Below are 25,470 nucleotides of genomic sequence, written 5' to 3' on the forward strand. Positions count from 1 at the left end.
TGAACTGAACTGAACTGGTTAAGCTGGAAAAGACTGGAAAATGTGGTAGGAGTTTCTGACACAGCGTTAAACTGGTCAGATCATATTTACAAGATAGGGATTACTTTGTATCACTTGGTAAGTATCAATCTGAATAAAAAAACAAAACAAATACATACATGTAGAGTTCCTTAAGGGTCTATCCTTGGACGCCTTCTATTTAACATACTAGATCCCTGTTGGTCAGAATATAGAAAATTACAATATTTCCTGTCACAGTCGTGCAGGCATAACAGTACATATCAGTTTCACCACAGGGTTACAGTTCCCTTCACTTACACCGAACAAATGAGTGAGTGGGTGTGCCACAGCTTCCTTCAGCTGAACTCAGAACAGACAAATTTGTTTTAGACCCTAAAGAGAAAATAATTTAAGTCTCTACCTATCTAGAAAGCATGATGCATAGGTCTTCAACTCAGGCCAGCAATCGTGGCATAATAATATACTCTGAGCTAAAGTTTGACAGCCACATAAAGCCAGTCAGCCTATTGCCATCTTAAAAATATAGTAATAATAAAAGGATGTCTGTCTATAGCAGATACAGAAAAACTTGTTCTTGCTTTTATTTTTAGCAGCTTAGACTAGTGTAACAGGTCTAACCTTCTAAACAGGTTTACAAGGCTGCATTACTCTGAGTGCATTACTCCTATTCTCAAACCTCTACATTGGGTTCCTTTCTCAAAGCAGAGATTTTAAAGTAGTTCATCTAGTTTACAAAAATAGTGGGGTTAAGTTATTTGGTGATTCACGTTCATAGGTGTGAATGTGAGTGTGGATGGTTTTCTGTCTCTCTGTGTTAGCCCTGCGACAGGCTGGCGACCTGTACAGGGTGTACCCTGCCTCTCCCCCTGTGACAGCTGGGATAGGCTCCAGCTATCTGTTTGTGCTTTACAAAACATTCAGAACTCTCAGGTCAACTGGAAAAAGCCTCCTATTTGTTCCCAGAATTATAACAAGAGCAAATGAAAACCTGTCAGTGTTTTCTATTTATTTCTTAGGTTGAATTTAAGAAGATGTTTTAAATGAGAGACTTAGGTCACATTATTTCAACAGTTCAAATGTTTTATTTGAATGTTAAAGCAAAACATGTTTTTGCATATTTCTCCAAGTAAGATCCAAAGAAAGCATTAAACAGAAGCAGCCACTGGGATTGTTTTAAATGTGAAGCTTTTCACTGAATATATGAATGTAAATAAAAATCCCTTTGGGTTTGGATGCTGGTTGGACAAGAAGCACAAATAAAAGGTTACAGATTCCAAAAATATGTCACTATCTATCTTGAAATTAACTGTTAGTTGCAGCCCTTGTATTACTAACAGTACAGATTTGGACTTCTCTGAACATTTTAACACTCGCTTCACAGGGTACAAAAACTGCTGCAGTGATTTATCTTGAACATACAAACAACAACAACAATGAACCTGTGTCCACCGTCCTGAGCTGAGATGTCCAAGCACCAAGCTCTTTTTCTGGTCACCTGGTGACGTCACTGCTGTCAGTAACATCAGAACAATCCTCACCTGGTTCAGTTCTGGTGGAGTCTAAATGGTTAATCTGGTTGCTCATCTTTAGAAAAGAAAAAAATAAAGTCAGCAAACCAACTAAACATTTGCTGTGTGCACTTGATGTGCATTATTAACAAAGAAATAGTAAATGCACACATACATCTTATCTACAGTGTATCACAAGAGTACACCTCTCATATTTCAATAGTACTTTATATCTTTTCAAGGGACAACACTGGGACAACCCTTATATGGCAGTATAGATTTACTCTCTTCTGAAAATAACAGCCATTAAAGTCCAAGTAGCTGGCAACACAAGTCAGCACACCTCACAGTGAACACGTCAAAATTGGGCCCAATATTCTGTTTGCATTATCCTGCTGAAAGTGGCCGCAGCCATCAGGGACACGTGTTTCTGTAAACGGGTGTACATGTTCAGCAACAGTGCTTTGGTAGGTGGTACGTGTCAAAGTCCACATTGATGGCAGGACTCGAGGTTTCCCAGCAGACCATTGTCCAAAGCATCACACTGACTCTGCTGGACTTCTTCCCACAGTGAATTCTAGTGCCAAGGGTTCCCCAGGTAAGTGACACTCACACACACACACACACCCGGCCATCCACGTGATGTAAAAGAAAACTTGACTCATCAGAGCAGGTCACCTTCTTCCATTGCTCTGTGGTCCAGGTCTGATGCTCATTGGTGCGCATTTGGCAGTGAAAAGGGGTCAGCATGGACACCCTGACTGGTCTGCTGCTATGCAGCCTCATACACAACAAACTGTGATGCATTTTGTATTCTGACACCTTTCTATCAGAACCAGCATTAAGCTCTTCAGCAATGTGAGCTACAGCAGCTAATCTGTTGGATTGGCCCACACAGCATCAGTGAGCCTTTGCTGCCAATGACCCTGTCAGTGGTTCACCACCGCTCCTTCCATGGACCACTTTGATAGATACTGACCACTGCAAGCTGGCAACGCCCCACAGCAGCTGTAGTTTTGGAGATGCTCTGACCCAGTGGTCCAGCCATCACAGTTTGGCCCTTGTCAAATTCACTCAAATCCTTACGCTGCCCATTTTTCCTGCTTCTAACATCAAATTAGAGGAAAAAATGTTCACTTGCTCCCTAATATGTCCCACCCACTAACAGGTGCCATAATGAAGAGATTATTCACTTCACCTGTCAATGGTCATAATGTTAAGCCTAATCAGTGTGTTGCCTTTGTCTCACTCAGAACCATTTGTTACTGTTGTCAGCCTTATGTTGGCTCTGATATGGTAACTGGACCAGTTCTTATATAGCACTTTTCTCCTCTACATGCCTCATTCACAAGCACTTCTTTCTAGGGCAAAGTGATTTCTATCTGACATCCACACATATTCATTCTCCCAACAGCTGCATTGGAGCAGCAGTCAGGAATCAAACCACCAACCTTCCAAATAGTAGGTGACCTGTTCTACCTCCTGAGCTACAGCCAAACATCTCTGATAAACATGAGGTCTGCTGTAGCATGGCTGTAATCAAGTCCATTTCCTCCTGCTAAATTGGACCTTTACTTGTTCTCAGTTGTAATTGTTACAATGATTCTGAATCAGATACAGCAAATATTTGGTTATTGTTTAGATAAATGTAACCCTGAAGTCATAAATAGGCTGCCAAGGACATTAGCTCAAGAACAGTGTGTAGAGAGTTTCATGGAATGAGTTTCCATGGCTGAGCAGCTGCATCAGCCTTACATCACCAAGTGCAATGCAAAGCGTCAGATGCAGTGGTGTAAAGCACTGAACTCCAGAGCAGTGGAGACGAGTTCTCTGGAGTCACAAATCACACTTCTCTGCCTGGCAATTCAATGGATGAGCCTGGGTTTGGCGGTTGCCAGGAGAACAGTACTTGTCTGGCTGCACTGTGCCAAGTGTAAAGTTTGGTGGTGGTGGTGGGGGGGTGTTATGGTGTGGGGGTGTTTTTCAGGAGTTGGTTTCGGCCCCTTAGCTCCAGTGAAAGGAACTCTTAATGCTTCAGTATACCAAGACATTTGGGACAATTTCATGCTCCCAACAGTTTGGGGAATACTTCTGGCAATACAGTGTATGTAAATGTATACTTTAATTTAACCAAGATAAACAATCTCTTTGGCCTGTCTTACTTTTCCCTTTTCTAAGAAACTGATGTATACTTCTCTGAAGTACAGTCATGAAATCGTTAGTTATTATCCACACTTTCATATAAAACTCATGCTCATTCCAGTTTGTTTCACTGAGGTCAGTGAGAGTTTCAGAGGAACTTGTTATCCCAGTTGCCACTTCAATAACCTGCTAAAAATCCAAATTACTTATCCTTTTTACTTTATCATTTCATCCAGCCATCCATCTATCCATCTTCTTCCACTTATATGGGGCCGGGTCGCGGAGGCAGCAGCCTAGGCAGAGAAGCCCAGACCTCCCTCTCCCCAGCCATCTCCTCCAACTCATCTACCTCAACTGGCTCCTGTCAATGTGGAATAGCAGCGGTTCTACTTTGAGCCCCTCCCGAATGGCTGCACTCCTCACCCTATCTCTAAAGGAGAGGCCAGCCACTCTTTAGAGGAAGCTCATTTCAGCTGCTTGTATTCGTGATCTCATTCTTTCGTTCACTACCCAAAGCTCGTGACCACAAGTGAGGGTAGGGACATAGATTGACCGGTAAATCGACAGCTTTGCTTTGACACTCAGATCCCTCTTCAGCACGACAGACTGGTGCAGCTTCTGCATCACTGCAGGCGCAGCCCCGATCCCTCTGTTGATCTCCTGCTCCCTTCTCCTGTCAACAAGACCCCAAGATACTTAAACTCCTCCACCTGAGGCAGCAACTCGTCCCTGAGTAGGAGTGGGCACTCCACCCTTTTCCGGCTGACGACAAGGTCATTACAATCTATATTAAAATCTCATAATAAAATGATCTCATTAGTGGTACCACACCCTTTAATAAGGGTATCAGTTTATCATAAAACACTTCTTTTTTTGCAGATGGTAGTCTATATATTCCAATTATAATGAATGAATGAATGAATGAGCAGTGTTAATTTGTCATTAAGTCATTAACACACAGCCATTGCATTTGTTTACACCTTATCCTTTTCTTAACATAGAAGAGCACTCTCCGGCCCCGACCACCAGTTTTGTGTTTTTAGAACACATTATAACCACGTGCATTTAATATATCAGCTGAACAGTTTTCATGGAGCCGTGTCTCCGATAAATATAAAAAGTCCAGGTTTATTCATATATGCCCTTCTCTGCCTAGTCTTGTGAGTTTGGTTTATACAAATAAATCCTAATTTTGTCTCATGTTCTTCGTATCAACTCACAGCAATTACTGTGTAGTTTAATGTGAAACACTAGGTGGTAGCAGTGCAGCATTTCTTCTTTGTAAGCGGCCATGAAACTGCAGAAGGCTTGATACTTTTTTCCAGCACACAGTAAATGGGAAGAAAGGACGGGACACTAAGATAATGTGTTGCAAAAGCAGTTTATTAAAGTTTGAAAGAGGATTAACAGAGGTGAGACAGAGCACAGCTGATTAACTACATACGAGTACTGAGAAGCATTTCAGAAACGGTTTTAGAACTGCGTATTACATACATACTCTGCAGTTCTCAGTGCAGATGTTATCTCACATTCCTCTGCATTACATAATCAGTCCTACAGTCACAGCCATGTCTGCCTGACTCCACAGGCCAGTCCTGCACTGATTTTAAGGCGTTTACTTGCAAAAACAGAAAACTCTTAATACGAGACATTTAAAATGCATACTACTCATTATCCAGCCTATTAGTAAAGACAGGCATGTATGATATATGTATTCTTTGTATTGTAACATAGCTGAAGGAATCTAACTACTTTGGACAGAGCCAACATCGTCCTCTTCACATGAATAACTTGAGGATCTTGGGCTTAAAGATCTGCATCTTGCCGGAGTCTATTGTTTTCACACTCTCCTGTACTGCCAGGATATCCTGGTGGGCCTCATCAAAGAGCTCCTTTCCAATAGCCTCCTGGACTCTGTCTCGCCAGGCACTCAGCTTGGGTCTCCCTTCAAACACGTCCAGGCCGGAGGCCACAGGCTGCACATGAGACAATCACAAGAAGACGCCTGTTAATGTGGAACCATAATAGCTCATTCAACAGGTTTAATCATAACCTGACCCTTCAGCTCTGATATACTACACAATCAGCCCACATATGTTGTGTAAGCGCTTTGAGTGCTCTGACTGAGTAGAAAAGCGCTATATAAGAGCTAGTCCATTTACCATATTCAACCTTGTTTCCAGCAGCAGCTGTTTGCTCCACTACGTACTACCTGCTCAGAAACGCAGTCTGAGAACAAACAGAACACAGTGAAGCAGTTAGCAGCTACAGAGACTGATTATTTCTCAGAAGGAACTGGGAGAAGAAAAGATAGAAGTAAATAGTGAGAACGCCGTGCCAAATAAATGATAGTGTTCTTTTGTGATCCACATTCATATTGATATTCAGTGCTTCCTCATGCATGAGCCCTCAAAACTGGAACATTTGGATAGCTCACCTGCATGATCTCCACAATGGCAACCAGATCTGCCAGTGTAATATGATCTCCAACAATAAAGGGCCTATCCTGGAGGAACTTTTCTTCAAAGAGTTTCAGGGAAGATTGAAGGTCTTCAAAGGCTGAGTCCATTTTCTCCTGTGGGACTTCCACACCCATAACCTTGGGAATCAAAAGCTACAAGCACAATGGTTTCAATATGAGTGAAACACTTGTTCTTAATACTAAACACCATCTGACTCTCACGCTCCTCAGAAGGGGATGAATGATGATACAGTGACTCAGCAGTTTGTGTTTTTCTGGAGTGAATTCCAGAAAACTAGAAAAGTCAAATAATGCTCAGACAGCTCAGCTTTGGAGCGCATGTCATCTTCTCTCATACAGCAGGTGAGGGGAATTACCTGAATTTTAAGGCAAGTCATTTTAACGAATATCTATGACATCATTGTGACTTGAGATATCTGGAATTCCTCTGTTTGTTAAAATAAGTTAAAAACAGCAGGCAGAGGAAGTGTGTGGGTCATATGTGATCCACGTGCTGTGATTACTCTGTATGTGTGACAGCTGACTGCAGTGGAGCTCTCTCTCAGAAGCGGTGGATAAATGCCAGCAGCAGTGATCAAACTTCGCCAGTTCTTGAGAGACATTACTGAGGTGGGCTGCTGAGCAGAGTACTGTGCACAATTAGCATGTATTAATACTAGATTCCACTATATATGCACATTATAGAAATGTTAATGAGAAGAGTTACACTGGGTCTCCATACTTTTGAAGTACTAAAATGTTCCTATAACAGCCTCTGTGATACTATAACTCACTGTTCTGTAGCATGCTGTGTTTGAGCTGCCTGAAATGAGCTGGCCTGCCTGACTGTGCATTTTCTGCAGGCCAATAAGCAGCAACACCAAAAGATAAACAAGCTTCCATCCATCATTTTACACAACAAGAAGTGTAACTGAGCATGACTACACTTCTACACAGCCTCCACTTTGTTACTGGACATAAGGGCTGTCCACTGTTAGAGTCAGCGGTGTTTGCTGAATTTTCAACCAATTTCCAAGCAGCGTGATTTGGGAATTATTTCTGATAGAAGTTTAACATTTTCCATGGGCCTTCACCAACGACTCCACCCCCCTAGACCATCTAGACAGGATGCTCAAATGTGGTCAGACTGCAGTGACATCACCATGCAGATCTGGACTGTCATTTCCCCTGATCAGAACTCTAGACAGCCAACATGAAATTTAGACATCAAGATCATCATTCTGAGTAGTTATAGTAATCAGAAATCAGAAGGTTTTTATTGCCATATGGGTGAACAGGTTCACAGCATTAGGAAATTGCTGCGGTACTTCATGCTTACATAAAAAAAAAAAAAAAAAAACAAAGTATAAAAACTATAAGACAATGTTACAAATATACAGAGATATTAGAACTATAACACAATATTACAAAGTATACAGTGCAGAGAATAATTAAAAAATAAAATAATGTAAACTATAGTGCAGAAATTTAATATGTATAGTATAGTATCAATATATAGTATCAACAAAGATCAGTGATAGGATAGGTGAACATACCCGGAGCCAGAAGATCTTGGATCCATGCATCCGGATGGCCGTGTGCTGCCAGGACAGATACTCATTGACACGAGCACGCTGCTGGAGGTCAGCTGGGTACCAGAAGTCTGGAGTCTTAAACTTCTCAGCCAGATACAACATAATGGCAGCACTGCAGAGGAAACATGCTGTGACAACCACACTACAGGCCTGCGTTTCTACTGGGTCACCACTTTTTATTACAAAATCACCTTTCAGCCAGACAGAAGTCTCCATCTCGGAGAGCAGGGACCTTTCTTATTGGACTGATCTTTCCAAACTCCTCCCCATAATGCTCACCTGGAACAAACACACAAACACGCGCGCACTTAAGTGAGTAGCAGCACATTTTAATAGTACGCTGCTCTGCACATGCAGATATTTGGAAGATGGGCTCAGATCTTCAGACAGACACAACCCTGCACAAATAAAGCAGATATCTTCTATCCTTTCAGAAATTGAAGTATTACAGGAGACTGGGATTATGGCAGGCCATTTTAACATAAAATCCGTTTGTCTGACTATCCGTAATTACATTTCAGATATCTAAAACTGCATTTTGACTAGACAAAACTGCATTTTGACTATCCAGAATGGTAATTTAAGATATCCGCAATTACAATCTTACTAGTTAGAATAATAATTCAAGATATCTTCAATTACATTTTGACGAGTCAAAATTCCTTTCAAGATATCTCAAGTTACGTCACCGGATTCGTCATTTGACGGGTCACACATCCGTTATTACAATTTAAGATAGCTAAAACGTAATTATGACTAGTCAAAATTACGTTTTAGCTATCTGAATTTAACGATTGCGTGAAGGCCCCCTTGTGCTGTACTGAGCTGTCCAAACAATTGCCTGTGTAGAATTTCAGGTGGCTGCAATGGCGCAGGCCGTTGTGGACAAAACTGTAATAAAATGCAACAATATAGAAAGAGCTCTTCAGTATGGGATATGCGGAGAGTGCGAGAATCGTGAACTTAAAGACTGCTTCAGAAATATGCACAGAATCTCTGATTTTATGGCAGGCCGTTTTAACAAACTGTCTTATAATCATTCCGCCAAAATGCTCCGTAATTCAAGATATCTCAAACGTCATTCTGACTAGTCAGACTGTTAATTTAAGATATCTTAAATACAAAAGCCGTCTAATTCAAGATATCTGTAATTCAGTTGGAGATATCCTAAAAGGCATTTTGACTAGTCAAAATTACAGTTCTACATAACTCTAATTTAGTTTTGCCTCGCCATTATTTGCTTTCAAGACATCTAGAATTTAATTTGCACTAGTCAAAACTATTTATCGCCTACCTAAAAATACATTTAAGATATCTTGAAATATGGTGTAATTTAAGATATCTTTAATTAGAATTATGACTAGTCAGAATAAAAAACAAGATATCTTGAATTAACTTTATGACTAGTCATAATTTAATTGTAGATATCTGAAATGTGAGTTTCAGATAGTCAGTAATTCAGTGAAGATATCTTGAATTGAAGCCGCCAAACAAATGAATGATAAATCTGACGTCATTTCGACTAGTCAGAATGTAATTAGTAGGGGTGGGACTCGATTAAAAAAAAATTAATTAATTAGGAGCTTTGTAACTAATTAATCGAAATTAATCGCATTTTAATCTCATTTAAATATTTAACATGATAAATATTAATTTAAGTTTGGTTGATGAATGAATCAATATACATAAGCTTAAACTTCATAATTTTGTTTATTTTCCCACCAGTCTACTACACAGACCAACACAGGGTGGAAGTACTCCTGTGATAAACTCCTGAAATTAAAGTTAAGCATCATAACTGGATAGTTTTTTTCAACATTAATGTCTCACTTGTTATAGTTGGAAATTAATCATTAGCTCAGCTGTATTCCTTGATGTTGAAATGTGTTGTGCTTGTTTTAACAGCTTATTTTGAATTAAAGACTTAAAATTAAACCACTAAAAGGAGAAAAGGTTCGTTCTCCGTTTAACCAGCTGCTTTTACACAGCTGTGCTTCACACTCACGTTTGCTGGCGACATGAGCTACGCAGAGGTGACGCTGATATGAAGGCTAGCCGCTCACTTCCGGCCTTTGCGGTCTTCGTGGGCTGCGAAGGACGGGCCGGGTCCTTCGCAGGATGCGGCCCCTGAATTTTTGACATTGTGCGTCGATATAATCTGTATGCCGGGAACTCGTGCACTGAGAAACGTTCCACGGTGCAAAGTGCGATTAAAATGCGTTAAAAATTTTAATTCGTTATTTTCCCCGTAATTAATTAATCGAAATTAACGCATTAAAGTCCCACCCCTAGTAATTAGAGATATCTCAAATAGGTATTTTGTCTAGTCAAAACATAATTAGCGATATCTCAATTTACTAATACGTCTAGTCATAAATCAATTTCAGATATCTGAAATGTAAGTGTGGTGAATCGGATTTTATGTTAAAACGGCCTGCCATACTGGGATTCAGTCACGTGCTGTTTACGCAGCGGTTACGCTGCAAGCAAAAAAGACCAAAAGAAGTTAAGGAAGCCACTGAAAACCGAGCGGTTCCGACAGGAGACTACAGACCGGATAACTCCGTGTGCTGTCCGTCGAAGGTTCCTCACTGCTGTCCTAAACAAACTCAGATTTTTTTCCTTTGTGAGAACTCACCGTCCAGCAGGGAAAGCTTCTTGAACTCAAAAGGAACTTTGTTTTTCTTGGCGAAGATGTAAACGGAGCGGCAGGGCTGGGAGAACAGGTCCAGGTACAGCTCCAGCGACATGCTGCTTGCAGCGGCGAGCCCTCAACTTAGTGACCGAACTTTGAGAAGCTGCGTGGGGCGGCACCGCCCTCTGACTGAACGGAGGTCGCGCTCCGCCCTCCGGGCTCGTCATACCGTCACCACCCGTCAGTGTGAGAGCGAAAGAAATGTTAAAATAAATGAATAAAGTGTCTTAAAAACACTCAGCACTCTTTTAATGCCATGGCCACAATCCTCGAACTCCACTTATTGTTTTAAACGGGATCAATTTGTCTAAAAAAAAAAAAGAAAGAAAGAAAAAACAACAATAAAGAAATGAATAAATAAAGGACTGCTCCGAACCTTGAATTTACACTAACTTTTATTAACAGGGCTGCATGAGAGGCACTTGCTGGCCTCTCATGCAGAAGGTTGGTGGTTTGAAGGTTGGTGGCACTTCATTGAGAATTTGAGCCATTTTGCTTTTCAAATTATTTTGTCCTTTTCAGCTGTTTAAGCTGATTCAGCAAATTAAGATTCAGCTAGTTTAACCATTTCTGGGCACTGCAGCTCAAATCCAACACTGCCCTTCATAACTGTCTGGGGAAAAAGCAGAATTCATATTTTACTCAATGATGCCCAGTCACCCTGAACCAAAGAATCTGCTTCCTCCAAGGACCCCCTCCACCCACTCCTTCAAGTTTCAGCTCATCAGTCCATGGAACATTCTCCCAAAAAGTATGAGTATCATTGAGGTGTGTTTAATTAAAATTCATAATAAGCCATCTTGTTCTTCTGGGTTAGCTCTGTTTTCACCATGTTAATCTATGGATGCCATTTTTGGCCCACATCTCCAGGATAGTAGAGAACTGACCTTTACTGAGGTCAGAGAGGTCTGTGGTTCCTTTAATGTTTTTCTTTGGTTTTTTGTGACTCTGAGGGTAAGCCGTCACCACTTTTGTTCCAATTCATCTACATTTCTTCAAAACCTTCCATTATGCATCCTGGAAATAGCTTTGTAATCATTCCCAGACTGATAAATTTAATCAACTTCTTCCTCATCTTATCTGGGATTTCTTTTGATTTTGGCATAAAATCTTGGCTTTACATCATCCACCCAGGAGAAAAATGTTATATATTAATGCACTAATATATTAGTGCATTAATTAGTGCATTTTATATGGCAGGCATTTTATATGGCAGGTCCTCCCACTTTTATTGACACCTCATTCGGCCAATCATGTTAAGAAATTGGTTTTCTAGAGCCAATAATAACCAGAGGGCATGACGTAGCTTTTTCAGGTGATTTTGGTAAGGCCAGTTAGAGTTGATTGACTGAATGAGGTGTCAATCAAAATGGAAGGGTCTAGCCTGCGATATAAAATGGACTACATAGTGGCCAATAAACAGACTGAACGTATGGGTGAATGTTTTAAAGGCTGGCTGTTGACGAAAGACTAGCTCTTAGGGGAGAGAAGCTAGAGCATTGAGGCTCCAGCAAAGCACAAACAGTTCAGAAACAATTTGAAATGAGAAAAAAGAGCTATTTATTAACTTATTAAGTCATGTTTTAGACTGCTTATTGCTAGCAGATCTATTCTGGCCCACAGTGCAGGTTCTGACTGGTTCTGAATGACGGCTTTACAGCAGGCAGCCGCTCCACCTTTTCCAGGTACTGCGTTCCGGTGCAGAATCTTTTAGTGGTACGCAGTACCGGACTGTACCGGCTTACTTTCACCCCTGTAGAGCAGTCTGAGTACTGAGAGAAGAATTCAGGGAATTTGATCTGGGAGTGAATCCTCTTGCTTCATCAGTGCACTCTCTGATCTGACACAACCAGCAGTCTGAAAAGGAGACACTGGAGAGCACTGGGTGAAAGTCTAACATGAGTTTATATAACTCAGACCCATGTTCCTGTTTGTCTTTCATGGAAAAATGAGAGGCTGGAAATCTTGCATGAACTACTTTATAGCTTTATAAATGCAGCATGTTTATTTTACAGACACAGTAAAGTCAAATCTCATCAGGCAACAAACTTTATGATTCACACAAACCAAAAGAAACCGGCCAGCTAAACTTTTACTCTTGTGTGGAATATTCAATTAATAACTAAAAATGACAAATCAATCAGTTTAGGGCTTATACCCTTCAAACATCCGGTCTCTTTAGTATTTTTTTAATTTTTAGCTAAGTTGCTTTTGAATGCTGACATAATTAGATGAAACAAGAAGTCCAAACTCTGTACAAAACACTGAAAAAAAAAAACAACACAGTGGAATTTACAGTTCTTTAAGTCTATGTATGGTCCTCATCATGTCAATGAGACGCACAACCCCTAGAGCAGTGGTTCCCAAAGTCAAGAGTGCTGCGGCCCATTTAAAAAACAGAAAATCCCGCGGGCCCCCTCTCCCCTCCTCCGGTCATCCGATAACGCCGGCCCATGAAAGTTTCCTGGTCAGAAACCGGTCTTCACTCTCATGAAAAAAATGATGTATTTCCTTGAAAATTTTATTCAATAATCATGAACAAAACAGGCTGTTAGCTATAAATTGCTAATGCTACCCAGTCATATGTAGAGTGCAAATGCTGATATGTGACCCATTTGCCATTGGGACACAAACGTCAATACAACAGCGGTAAATTTAGGTCAGAGTAATATCCCAAACTAACCACCTCCTATTACCAGTTTTAATACACTTTATGTATAAATACATTTATAGAAATATGTAACTATGCATATGTGTAAGCAATTTCAAAATGTATTTCTGTTATTACTGCCGCCCTGTGCAGTACCTTCAGGGTCCACACTTTGAGACCCACTGGCCTAGTGTATCACATCTTTGTGAAATCTGAATGTTGTGAAGAGCTCAGCTGGCAGACTGAGCCATTGATTGTTTGCTCGGAACTACACTGCTCAAAAAAAATAAAGGGAACACTCAAATAACACATCCTAGATCTGAATGAATGAAATATTCTCATTGAATACTTTGTTCTGTACAAAGTTGAATGTGCTGACAACAAAATCACCCAAAAACCATCAATGGAAATCAAATTTATTAACCAATGGAGGCCTGGATTTGGAGTCACACACAGTGGAAAAACACACTACAGGCTGATCCAACTTTGATGTAATGTCCTTAAAACAAGTCAAAATGAGGCTCAATATTGTGTGAGGCCTCCACGTGCCTGTATGACCTCCCTGCAACGCCTGGGCATGCTTCTGATGAGGTGGCGGATGGTCTCCTGAGGGATCTCCTCCCAGACCTGGACTAAAGCATCTGCCAACTCCTGGATAATCTGTGGTGCAACGTGACATTGGTGGATGGAGCGAGACATGATGTCCCAGATGTGCTCAATCAGATTCACAACCCCCATCTGTGGACGTCGGGCCCTCATACCATCCTCATGGAGTGGGTTTCTAACCGTTTGTGTAGACACATGCACATTTGTGACCTGCTCTGGCAGTGCTCCTCCTGTTCCTCCTTGCACAAAGGCGGAGGTAGCAGTCCTGCTGCTGGGTTGTTGCCCTCCTACGGCCTCCTCCACGTCTCCTGGTGTACTGGCCTGTTTCCTGGTAGCGCCTCCAGCCTCTGGACACTACGCTGACAGACAGCAAACCTTCATGCCACAGCTCACATTGATGTGCCATCCTGGATGAGCTGCACTACCTGAGCCACTTGTGTGGGTTGTAGAGTCCGTCTCATGCTACCACGAGTGTGAAAGCACCACCAACATTCAAAAGTGACCAAAACATCAGCCAGAAAGCATAGGTACTGAGAAGTGGTCTGTGGTCCCCACCTGCAGATCCACTCCTTTACTGAGTGTGATGCTAATTGCCAATAATTTCCACCTGTTGTCTATTCCATTTGCACAACAGCATGTGAAATTGATTGTCAATCAGTGTTGCTTCCTAAGTGGACAGTTTGATTTCACAGAAGTTTTATTTACTTAGAGTTACATTGTGTTGTTTAAGTGTTCCCTTTATTTTTTTGAGCAGTGTATAAGCTGCATGTCACACCTGTAAGTGGAAATGGGATTTTGGATATCACAAATCTCAGTCTCAAGGAAGCTGTGAGAAACTGTTCTCCTTCAGCAGATCCACGATAAGCCAGCCGTTTGGTGTCAGACTGCAAAGGCGTGATTTAGATCAGTGCACACAACACAGTGAACATATTAAAGTGAAGCTTTAAGAATATGGCAGCAGGCGAATAAAGGTCCAGCAATGATTTCTTTGTGCTCTATAAAACGTAAAAGACGGCAAAGACACACATAAGTAAACTAGGTTTATTTCATCAGGTCAAAAAGCTTACACAGAAAATGTGTTTGCAGTGGAAACATTTAGTAACTGAAGAGTGGGCTCCTCTGCTGCACCACAAAGCCAAACTCACAGTTTTGCACATTTCAAGTTAAACTTCTCTAAGAAATAAGCACTCTGTGTGCTTCTTCATCCCTAATATGGAAAGCAGGTAGTTTTGGGAATGTAACAGTGGCACATCTTTAGCTTCTTTTGAACATAATCATGTGCTTTGGGCACAGCACAGAGGGACATGACATCAAAATAAAGTAAGTGACCTTTAAAATGAGTGTTTAGTGTGAGATAAATGCTGATCCTGTCCTTCAGGAAGAGTGAGATGAAGCGGCCTTCACAAGAAGCTCATGACAGTTCCCTTTTTCCCGACCTGGTGAGGCTCCAGTGCACCGAACAGAATAACAATCCTGCCAACCAAAGCACAGCTGTCAATCACTGACTCAGCCCATTGAGCCACATAAGAAAACAAACAGATTGAAGCTGTAGTGCCTTGAATATTAATGCTTGTCTTAAATAGTCTTAACACTGAAGGCTGCATGTTTGCTGATCACAGTAAGCACCAACCAACAACGATGTCACCACTGTGGTGGATTAAAGGAAATATATCTTCAAATGTGTGCAAGTAAACGGTACGATCTGTCATCTAGCTTGGTTCTTCCTGAATGGCGTTTGCTTCAAAGAGGAGAATAATGTCTGCTGTTCAAGTGAGAGAGCAGTTTTGCTAAAGAGAGGAAACACAAAGAGTGGAAATCCAGACTGAGCCACTGTAATCCGACTCAAGACTGGAAGTTTCTGTAATACAGATCCCGATTGACTGAGAGTCAGCAGACACACAAACCTATAGAAAGCTCAGGTGACCAATGATCAGCTGCAGCATCCTACAGCAGGGGTATGCAAATAAAATTTAAAGAGGTCCAGTCAGACAAAATTTCATGAGGCCAAGGTCCGGAAGTCCAACTATTTAATGTGATTATATATATAAATATATAAAATTTTTGTTAGTTTTCAGAGCATTAGTTTTTATATTTGGTTTCATGCTTAGTTTTAGTTTAGTTTTCGTCAGTTTTAGTTTTTCATACTTTGTCAGGTGCAAGAGTGACAGCTGCATCCTGATGTTCTCACCACATGAAGCTGCTTCTGGTTTGGAGCTGCTCGGAGAGCTAGCTTTGCTGCCTCTGTACACAACCTACTTAAGTGGCCGACCATTTATGCTTGTGTAGCTGGACTGTGTGCGTTAACTAACTTGCAGTCGCGTGCTGGTGTTTTATATGCGGTGCCGGCTGGGACTTTTTTGGTCCTCGTTCTTTGTGTTCAGTTTTTTGGCTGCAAACATATTTGTCCCTGTTTTTCCACTTTCTTCATTTCCTCACATCCATTCCGATAGTTTCAGCAGTCTCCCTCCAGGAATTTGCTGACATTTGTGAGTCCTTATATTGATGCTTTGATTATTATTCCTGATTGTTATTCTCTCACTGATAAATTCAAACACTGCAGCAAAAAGTAGCCAGAAACCCACAAGGACGGAACAGGTTAATCACAACCTTGTGGGCTGTGTGGACCCGACATGTAGTTCGATTTCTCCGGAGCCGCACGTCAAGTTACGCTGAAGGATCAGTGCGGTTTCTCGGCAGACCGCTGCCATTACTTTGCAGACCGGTGCAGTGAGCACGCACACGCACGCACACAGCTGCCCGATGGCGCTCCCAGCTTAAACTGTTAGAGCGGAAAAAAATTATTTCATATCAATCCACAAGGGTTTCAAATAAATTTACGAAAACAAAGGTCATTTTATCTATAACTTCTGTTAGTTTTAGTTAGTTTTGTAAACTCACGATACTGTTTTTTGCTTATAGATTTTATTTATTTCAGTTAATGAAAATGTTTTTTTCAGTTTCAGTTTTCATTATTTAGTTCGTTTTTGTTAACTATAATAACCGTGTTGTTACAAAGTTTACCAGCCGGCAGGAACCAGCTTGGTGGTATCACGTGGTATAGCCAAACTCGCATGCATTTGGTCAGTGGGTTTCCTTGGACGCTTCACTACTACCGTAAGGACTGTAAAAGCTGCGCCGGTAAACCAGAAAGCGCTCAACAACATTTTAATTAAGTGGTCATTTCTGTTGTGGTATTAGGTTCAGGTCCGCTTGAGACAATATTTCGGTCCGGATCCGGACCGAGGTCCGCCTATTGGTGATGTCTGGTATAGGTGCATCGATTAATAACTTTCTTTCAATGTGTTGTAGATGTTATGTAGTCACTCCATAACTTATTATTAGGAAAGACTGTTGCACAGACTATTAATGCCTGTAGTCACCCCCTGGGAGTAGCTGCATCTACATACAGTGCAGCATAATAATCTTCAGTCAGTAGGGCCAAGTAGCATAAAGAGGCTATGACTCATGTCCTTCAGTTCATTCAGTCAATTAATCATTTACATTGTGGAGCCTTTAGATGTGCTTACTCTCAAGCTGTTAAGGAGATAGAACCTTTAAAGACACCACTGCAGGAATCAGTCATTGCAAAACAATAGGAGAAATCTGATTACAAAGAGTGTGTGTGTGCAGGTGGAGCTTACCTGTCTTCATTCAGACTGAGCTCCTTGGTCAGAAACTCAAAGATCTTGGCACTGTGCTCCTTGTTCTTGTCGGCGGTGTCAGTCACACCAATAGCAGACACTGACAGAATCACACACGGGGAGGTAGAGCCTGCTATTAGCATCGGTAGCCCCGGTGTCACCACCACATTCATCCGCTGCACAAAAAGCACAATTACTAACATTTAAACCTGACTGAGAAAGACAGGGAGCATCTATTCAAAACATCATCCTTCAAAGACAAAGTGGGTACTTCCATACCACAAGGCCACGGCTCATTTTCCGCACAGCTTATTCAGGATGCTTATTTTAAGAGTTACTTATCTTTGTCCTTATTAAACATGTCAAACATAATGCAGGCTTAAATATGGTTACAAGTCAAGTCAAGTCAAGTCAAGTTTATTTATAAAGCACATTTAAAACAATGACGTTGACCAAAGTGCTGTACAAGATCTGTAACCCCAAGGACTATACTAAATAAAAATAAAAATATATAAATAAATAAATAAAATAATAAAATAAAAATAAATAAATAAAAACATTAAGAACAATAAATAACATAAGAAAATTAAAAATTAAAACGTTTAAAACAAGTACCATAAAATACCATAAAACAATCATCTAAAAGGAGGTAGCACTGCAGCCAAATGCCAAGGAAAAGAAATGTGTTTTTAATAGAGATTTAAATGTGTGTATCGTCTGAGCTGTGCGGATATGGAGAGGTAGATCGTTCCACGATCGTTCCTAGATCGTACAAGCATTTCTAAAAGGAACTAGACCTGAAACAACTAGTTAATTTAAAAAAAAACTGCAACAAAATATAATTTTCATAAATATCTGATCAGATACTGGCTGCTTCCTTATTCCCACAGCAGACTGAGCCACATGTTTTGATATGGCACAGATTTTACGCTGGATGCTCTAGCTGACCTAACACTTCATTTATCCTGGCTTGGTGATCGGCATTCCAGTTTATGGTTTTCAGGTTAACTGGTGAGACATTATCCACTCCCCATGTTCCAGATGCTGCATCCCCTGATTTGTCATTTTCAGTGAGTAGTCACCTCTCTGCCAGGATCTCAGTAGATTTGACAGGAATAACGATCACGCTAAAAAACAAACAACAAAAAATTCTATACATGTAAATATTATCTTCAGATAATTCAAATTAGGGTGATTAAAAATGATTTTGATACATTTCAAATTAAAACAGCCATCTGACTGGACTCCTGTCTTTGTGTTTCTGTGACAGAAATCATAAGTGGGTGCCTTCCTCGTGACCCCCACCAGTCAGGTCGATGGAAACACTTGTTTTACCTGCATGTCTTGTTCACTCATACTTATTTGAAATGTATTATCAGTCTTTTAATCAGCATAATTTGCATTATTGGAAAATAATACTGACATCAGAGTAACATTGTGGCTGGCAGTGGCGCAGTGGGCAGGTACTCACGCAAGGTGAGCACCTGCCCACAGCGGCACCTTGCAACTGGAGGGTTGCTGGTTCAAGTCCCCATCTGAGTGCATGCTGTCATTGTGTCCCTGGGCAAGACACTTAACCCACATTGCCCAAATGTGAATGTGGTTGTCTGTTTTGTGGTGATTGGAGGGGCCGTAGGCACAAATTGGCAGCCACGCCTCTGTCAGACTGCCCCAGCTTACCACCACCAAGTATGACTGACGTGTGAATGTGCATGAAATTGTAAAGCATCTTTGAGTGTCTAGAAAAGCGCTATATGAGACTATATATTATTATTATTATTATTATTATTATATGCGATAAACCTAACCTGAGCCCTGCATTACAAAGCATGTTCTGCAAACCCAGGATATCTGGATCCTCTGACCCTCAGGAAAATACAAAGACTTCAGACACTCCTGCTCTCCCTGCACAGATCTGAGGGATCTTCCAGGTATGGTGAGGCTGTTTTCTAGAGATCTGATTGGTCAGTAGGCAGTGATTTCTTACCTGTTGAGCTCTAATTTAACTTACCATAGAGAGTTACCCTGGTAAGAAGTGAACCACCTTTATGTACAGAAAACCCAGATTAACCCTGAAGTTACCTGGATAAGCCAAAATCCTGTGTTGTAGTACAGGCCCCCAGAGATCAACAGAAATCACTGCCTCAGTTCTCCAGAAAATAGTGTCACCATTCCTGGAAGATTGCCTAGACTTCTGTGCTCGCAGAGTAACAGGGTCAAAAGTAGATTCTTATAAAGCACCTTTATTCCTCAATACCTGCTGGCTGTCAACAGTTTCAACCCAGGTTTATTGTTCTAAGAGCCTCATCGATGATCTAACAGAGCAGCTGTGTACTCACTGACCTAATGTCACATTTGCTTACCTACGTTTAATTTCTCTTTTTATTCTTCAATCTTTAAAGTCCACCGAGGCTGCAGCTGGAAGAATTCAAACCAACACTCTTTTAAACATTAGTTTAATGAAATACTCTTTTATTCTGTGCCTCAGTGACAGCTGTGATACTGATCAGTCTGACTCACACAGCTGACGTTAAAAACGGGCTAAACTTTATTAAAATAGCAGCTTAAAGAGTACACTTTTAATACGACTTTTCCCCTCACACACACCTGTGTTGCTTTGTGTAACCTCTTGGACACTGATCCATGTTTGTGATTCGTTAGACCTGCCACAACGCCCCTTCCGCGTGAACGCGCTCGTTAGGAAACCCTGGTTTAATTTAGCGAGCTTGGAGTGAGCGCTGATCCTGACTGCCGGTGTTAGGGTGAGTGACCCCAGATACCGGAGAGATACCCTGGGGATGTTAGCGCTGGACCCCGCTGTGAGCCTCCCATGCCGGCATTCACGTGTGTTACACCGGAACGCTGCGCGGGGCTCGCAGCTTCTTAAAGCGGGGGATACTCACGTCCTCTGGTTTTCCCAGAGCTGCCGCGGTGCTGGAGCACAGCCGCTTTAGGAAGTCGTCCGAGAACACGCTGGCTGGAAGGTTACTCTGTAGCTCGATGAAGGGCATGTTAGTGACTGAGGTCTCCACACAGATGACAGGACGTGGCTGCACAGGATCAAACGGAAGTGTCGTCACAGCTGCGTTTCAGGAGCCGCTGCCGACAAACCCGGAAACAAACTGTGTGTTTTATATTATTTATTAAACTGTGAGTTAAAGATTTACAATATTATTCTGTAAACAGTATGACCATAACAAAATAACCATATACAGTCATGTAGAGGTACATATGTATAGGTATAAGGCACAGAGTATTACAGTACTTTGCAATAATAAACTAAATACATATAAAAGAACAAAACAAAACATGAACTCTGCCAAGTGGATTGCTTAATGAGACATAATTTTGTATTTTTTGCATAGGTCAATAATTTTAAACAATTTTTACTATAAGTTTTCAAATGTGACAGTGTTTTGAGATGTAAGTTCAGATCTGTTTGTGGAAATAAACTGTGTGGATATTTCAAACTTGAATCTTTCGAACCTATTTCTTTGCTTAGATTCTGAAAAAAAAATCTAACAACATGCTATCACCCTCTATAATACATCTGTCTACAAGAGGTTATAACAGAGTAAGTCAATATAAGTCTTTTCACAGTTTTGGAGTTTAAAGCTACCATATTTTGCATGTCTCTGCCCGTCCTCTTCTTTTGAAAGCAGTTGTGTGGCCAGTGTTGGGGGGTCAACATTAAACACTGTTACTGCAGAGTGAGGATGCTGTTTTCCATGTGACCTCTGTATAACCTTAGAACACGCAGAATCCTCATTTGCTGTTGCAGTTCATTATAGCAACGCATCATATATTACTCCTGTGTTGATCAGAGAACGCTCACCTGTCGCTTCATTTGTGCCCATCAGGGACAGCTCTCTCCAATTAAAACAGTCAAAAGCGCCAAAATTTTCAAATACCCCCCACCCCCCTTTTTTTTTTTTTTTTTTGCAGATGCCACATGTGTAACATTAATAAAAAATACTTGGTAAAATTTAAAATAGAGGTTTCATGCTAAAATCCCTCTGACATTTCTATAATATTCAAGCCACATTAATGTAGGCCAGTTCATTTATCCTTCATTTCCACTTCCCTTATACAACATATTTTTGACCATAATTGTGCTTAAGAAATTAAAAAAGAAAACTTAGTAGTACTTATACTAATACTTATGCTAATTCTGACAGGTTTCAAATGAGCTTTAATTACATTTCAGGCAGAAGCATTGTGAAGCATTTGTTTTCTAACGTTTCAGTTTGAAAGTAGGACAGAGGAAAGGTCGTGATAAGATTGAAGACAAACACATGCTGCTGGGTGATGAAGTAGATAGCAGCTATTTATTAAAGATTTAATCACTGTACAGCAAAAACATTTCATACATTTTACAGGAAGTCCACAATACAATCCCAGTCTCCATGCTCACAGCCTGAGGTGCAGTGTATCTGAGTCATGTGACGTTCATCACACCAGTGATGTCACACCTGGACAGCCACAAAGAAAAAAACAAAACACATGGGTGAACACTGAGTGCTAAAATTGGATTGCACTGATCATCATTGGGTGATATGACCTCAAATCAAAGTCACTATTTTATTTACTCTCCACAAAATGTTCAATAAATATTGAACATTGTCCCTCAATTACTATTAATGAATGTGACACACATGGTACTGTGTTTTAAAGGGGACTGTACCTAATGGGGGGAAGTATTAACATAATAAAAAACAACAACAATAATAACATGGGCCAGATTATGTCTGTCAGTTCTGGATGTTGGTTTTAGTTTATTTTGGATTAACTGCACACCCCTGCTGATCATGTGTGTCACATTAGGAATGATGGACGGCTATAGCAGGGCTTTAGGGCTCGCTCTAAGGCCCTATGCATCCTTTACCAGAGACTCACCATGGGAGACCTTGCACTGTTTGAGTGCCTCATTGAAGCCCTCACACAAAGTGAGGTCTGTCTGGTTGGTGGCACAATCCAGAAACTGTTTGACTTCAAAGTGACAGGGACCTGGATGGGCTGGAGCAGACCGGGGGGGTTCCTAAAGTGAGAACATCGAGGAAAGAAATTTCAAACGTGGCATTTCAAACCAAAGCCAATGCAACATTAGAGGTTCAAGTCAGCCTTGCTGGGTATCCTCTCGCTGAACACAACAGGGTGTTATTTACAACTAAGAGACATCCAGCCATCCTGATCCTCTTTACTCACCACAGGCCAGCTCTTACCTGGTATGTAGGTTTGGCTGGTTCTGGACTGCTGCTGCTACCCCCACTGAATGCCCCTGTGAGAGCACTGCCAACCACGTGGCCCACAGCTGAGCCTACTGCTACCCCTGCAGCTGTGGTAGCCATCTGGGCCATGAGTCCTGGCCCCTGGGACTGAACAGGAGCTGGGGCCAAGGAGGCAGGGGGTGGATGAGCTGGAGCATGGGATGAAGATGGGCTACAGACAGAAGGAAAAAGGTCTTTTATTTGTGCATTTGAAAGGCTTAAAGGGGCATTACATCATCTACTGTGAGGACCTGGGATCAATTCCAAAACCAACCAGCCAACCAGTCATTTATCATGTTGTGAAAGGTCATTGATGGAACAATGTCGGGATCTTGGAGGATCCAAAATGGATTAGGATCACTGATTCAGACTGGATAAAGCCCAGAATCCAGTTCAGGCTCCAGTCATTCCCCAGCTCATCCCATCATGATCGGTTAATCATTTGTCACAAACTGTGTTTTTTATTTAAAAGTGAAACTGAGATTAGATCAGATTAAAAATGGTTAAACTGGGAACATAGAAGCATTCCTCTTTAAATTTCAGTGAGCATTGGTATCCAGTAATGGCAGAAATAATGAAATTCCGTATAAAAATGTGAGGTGAGGTTGGAATCAATAGATTAAATTTATACTGAATAATTATTCAAACAATGAAATGCTCATAAACTGCAGCAAAAACTGACCCGAGGGCAGCTCTGCCCCGGGTCACTAATATCTCAGGTCTGTCAGTTTCTGCAGATTCTATCTTCACTTTCTGTCTCCTGCATTTTGGAGTTGAATAATTAGATTTTAAATCAAATGTGAAATTAGGATTCAGCTTCATCTGATTACAGTTCAAGTCGTGTACATGATGACAGCAGACATAAAAAAATTATATATTTTCTATCAAACTTTAATTCTGCCTGTGATGATGACAGATTAAAATGACTCTTCTCCCCCCGGTCAGCGCTGACACGTGCGTCAACATGCGTCCTGCAGCAGGGCCCAGAAGAAGACCCTGCTTTGGTGACCTTACCGTGACCTGACTTCACCTTAGGGATGCACACTTTCAGGCTGTGACGCAAAATAACTTCGAGTACAGTTCTGTCAGAGGTGATCATCATCGCCCTGACAAAACCAGCTCTCCTTCTCACGTCATGCGGGACTCTAGTCTCAGAGTGGGCTGAGTTTGCGCTACTTTGCGATAATATTTCAATAAATGCCTAACCCAGTTTATTCTAATGCCTGAGACGGAGTTACTGCGACTGTGCTCACCCGGCTGAAGCTGAGGGGCGACTGCGACTTCCTCTGGCCATTTTTGAAAGGATTTACTGGAAAATCCAAATCCTGCCCGCAGAGCTGAGCCGCTGCTTCTAGAAAGTCCTGCGCGCAGACGTCGCTCTGCACGCCGCTGCCACTGACCTTGTACAGCCCGCTTGCTTCTGGAGAGTTAACGCGAGATTTAACGTGCTCTTGTGAAACTCGCGTTACGAGTGTTGATCTGCTTGTTCTATTACTGAGTTTTACTGGCGGTTGGTAAACGTCAAAATGGTGCATTATCGCCACCAACCGGTATGGTGGGTGGACTGGACTGTCGCTCAAACAGAAAAACCTGTCAGGTTGTATCAAACACATGAGTGTGCCTTAAATAATGAGATATGATGGCTTTCACTTTCTTTGCTGTGGCTTTAAATGGCTCGCCTCAGCAGCGTGGTAAAACGTGTTCTAGTTTCATCTTCATCCCTCTGCATGCTGTTCTCCTGTCATGAATTAATGCACTGTTTAAACCGCTGTGACGACCGCCTCCTCCCTCCTGTTCTGGCCCATGGTTCTCATTTCTCCTGTTTTCCTTTGGATCTTGTAAAGTTAAACCCACTGTTATTTCCTCTCTTCCTCTCATTGCTTTTCCACCTTCCCTTAATTTTATGAATTTTGATGCTCTTTATTTCTAAGTTAATAACCGGATCTACGGGAACCATTTCTGTGGGGGTTTGCAGTCCATCTACCCTGTCGATTCCCTTTTCTCTGTAATGTGCTGTTGTCCATAAGAAGGGAGCTGTAGTCATACTGGCTCTGCAGTGTTTCCTGAATCTCTGTTAGAGTTTGGGCTCTGCTGTCTGCTGCAATCCAGTCAATGATGACCTGGAATCTGAACAAATTATCTTAATGTTCTTGTGTCTTCAACACACTGCACAGCATCTCTCCTGCATATAATTAAAACACATAATTAATTTTCCCTGATTTGACAGGAAACTCTGGAGCAGTGAATGCTGTCCTGGTTTGACTGGCTGTACTCTTTGATGCACCTGCACAGATTTGGACATAACTGTAACACTGATCAATATTTTACTGAATGCAAAACAGAAGCCCCATCCTTGTTCTCCTTTTTCAGTAATGTAAAATCTACTGCAGCAACAGGAAGTCTCCATGCCTGTTTGGCTGATGTTGAAGGTTTCTAGTTCAAGGTTGTTCTAGGTTCTAGGTTGCAGCTGGTGCAGCCTGGTCATACCTCCATCTCAAGAAGTGAAGTGACTGAAGTTCATCCATGGACAGATGGACAATGTCAGAAGCATCTTACATAGAAAAGAGGTATTGGGCTTTTTGGTTTTTGCTGTCTTAAGTTAACACAGTTAAATTTACATACCTACGACTAACATTTGAATATGTGTTCTGGCCACCATCATGACTGTCATCATCATTATTCCAAACCACGGGAGCTGCACATTTATCTGGTGCTGGATTTCAGTTTCATCAGAAACAGAGCTGCTGAAGGGACCTGAGTTTGCTCAGTGAACGTGAGAGCATCCATGTTTCCTCATTCTCACCTTCATAACGTTCTCACCATCTTCTCATGCTATTATAATGCACGTACGAGCATGAACACATGAACGCAACCTGACTTTGCA

At 41.4% G+C, this 25,470-nt stretch overlaps 3 protein-coding genes across 4 annotated transcripts; all 3 read right to left on the bottom strand.

Moving 5' to 3' along the window:
• Positions 1-5,036: 5,036 nt before the first annotated feature.
• Positions 5,037-10,538, bottom strand: gstt1b (glutathione S-transferase theta 1b). Of its 2 annotated transcripts, XM_030724524.1 has the most exons (6): positions 10,366-10,538; positions 7,919-8,006; positions 7,689-7,839; positions 6,109-6,285; positions 5,834-5,900; positions 5,507-5,647 (listed from the first exon to the last, which is right to left on the bottom strand). In XM_030724524.1, the coding sequence occupies exons 1-5, from the start codon at positions 10,475-10,477 to the stop codon at positions 5,880-5,882; spliced, it is 549 nt and encodes a 182-aa protein (XP_030580384.1). In that variant the 5' UTR covers positions 10,478-10,538; the 3' UTR covers positions 5,507-5,647; positions 5,834-5,879. The 2 variants fall into 2 exon arrangements, with proteins under 2 accessions (XP_030580383.1, XP_030580384.1); XM_030724523.1 differs by lacking the exon at positions 5,834-5,900 and having other exon boundaries at positions 5,037-5,647.
• A 4,167-nt stretch (positions 10,539-14,705) lies between these two features.
• ddt (D-dopachrome tautomerase) lies at positions 14,706-20,402 on the bottom strand. Its single transcript, XM_030724545.1, has 3 exons — positions 20,223-20,402; positions 17,320-17,495; positions 14,706-15,151 (listed from the first exon to the last, which is right to left on the bottom strand). The coding sequence occupies exons 1-3, from the start codon at positions 20,328-20,330 to the stop codon at positions 15,079-15,081; spliced, it is 357 nt and encodes a 118-aa protein (XP_030580405.1). The 5' UTR covers positions 20,331-20,402; the 3' UTR covers positions 14,706-15,078.
• A 1,216-nt stretch (positions 20,403-21,618) lies between these two features.
• chchd10 (coiled-coil-helix-coiled-coil-helix domain containing 10) lies at positions 21,619-23,998 on the bottom strand. Its single transcript, XM_030724559.1, has 4 exons — positions 23,840-23,998; positions 22,542-22,758; positions 22,216-22,357; positions 21,619-21,791 (listed from the first exon to the last, which is right to left on the bottom strand). The coding sequence occupies exons 1-4, from the start codon at positions 23,878-23,880 to the stop codon at positions 21,772-21,774; spliced, it is 420 nt and encodes a 139-aa protein (XP_030580419.1). The 5' UTR covers positions 23,881-23,998; the 3' UTR covers positions 21,619-21,771.
• Positions 23,999-25,470: the final 1,472 nt, after the last annotated feature.

The sequence above is a fragment of the Archocentrus centrarchus genome, unplaced genomic scaffold (assembly GCF_007364275.1).
Source record: "Archocentrus centrarchus isolate MPI-CPG fArcCen1 unplaced genomic scaffold, fArcCen1 scaffold_37_ctg1, whole genome shotgun sequence".
NCBI classification, from domain to species: Eukaryota; Metazoa; Chordata; class Actinopteri; order Cichliformes; family Cichlidae; genus Archocentrus; species Archocentrus centrarchus.

Coding starts and splice junctions, on each gene's coding strand:
- gstt1b (XM_030724523.1), bottom strand. CDS start 10,477: ATGTCGCTGGAGCTGTACCTGGACCTGTTCTCCCAGCCCTGCCGCTCC. Junction 8,007..10,365: donor GAAGCTTTCCCTGCTGGACG/GTGAGTTCTCAC, acceptor TGTTTGTTCCAG/GTGAGCATTATGGGGAGGAG. Junction 5,648..6,108: donor CCATTGTGGAGATCATGCAG/GTGAGCTATCCA, acceptor TCTCATGTGCAG/CCTGTGGCCTCCGGCCTGGA.
- ddt (XM_030724545.1), bottom strand. CDS start 20,330: ATGCCCTTCATCGAGCTACAGAGTAACCTTCCAGCCAGCGTGTTCTCG. Junction 17,496..20,222: donor CTCTGGGAAAACCAGAGGAC/GTGAGTATCCCC, acceptor CTTTTTGTGCAG/CGGATGAATGTGGTGGTGAC. Junction 15,152..17,319: donor CTCAGTCTGAATGAAGACAG/GTAAGCTCCACC, acceptor TTTGGTTGGCAG/GATTGTTATTCTGTTCGGTG.
- chchd10 (XM_030724559.1), bottom strand. CDS start 23,880: ATGGCCAGAGGAAGTCGCAGTCGCCCCTCAGCTTCAGCCGG. Junction 22,358..22,541: donor CAGCCAAACCTACATACCAG/GTAAGAGCTGGC, acceptor TTCTCACTTTAG/GAACCCCCCCGGTCTGCTCC. Junction 21,792..22,215: donor ACAGTGCAAGGTCTCCCATG/GTGAGTCTCTGG, acceptor GTGGCTGTCCAG/GTGTGACATCACTGGTGTGA.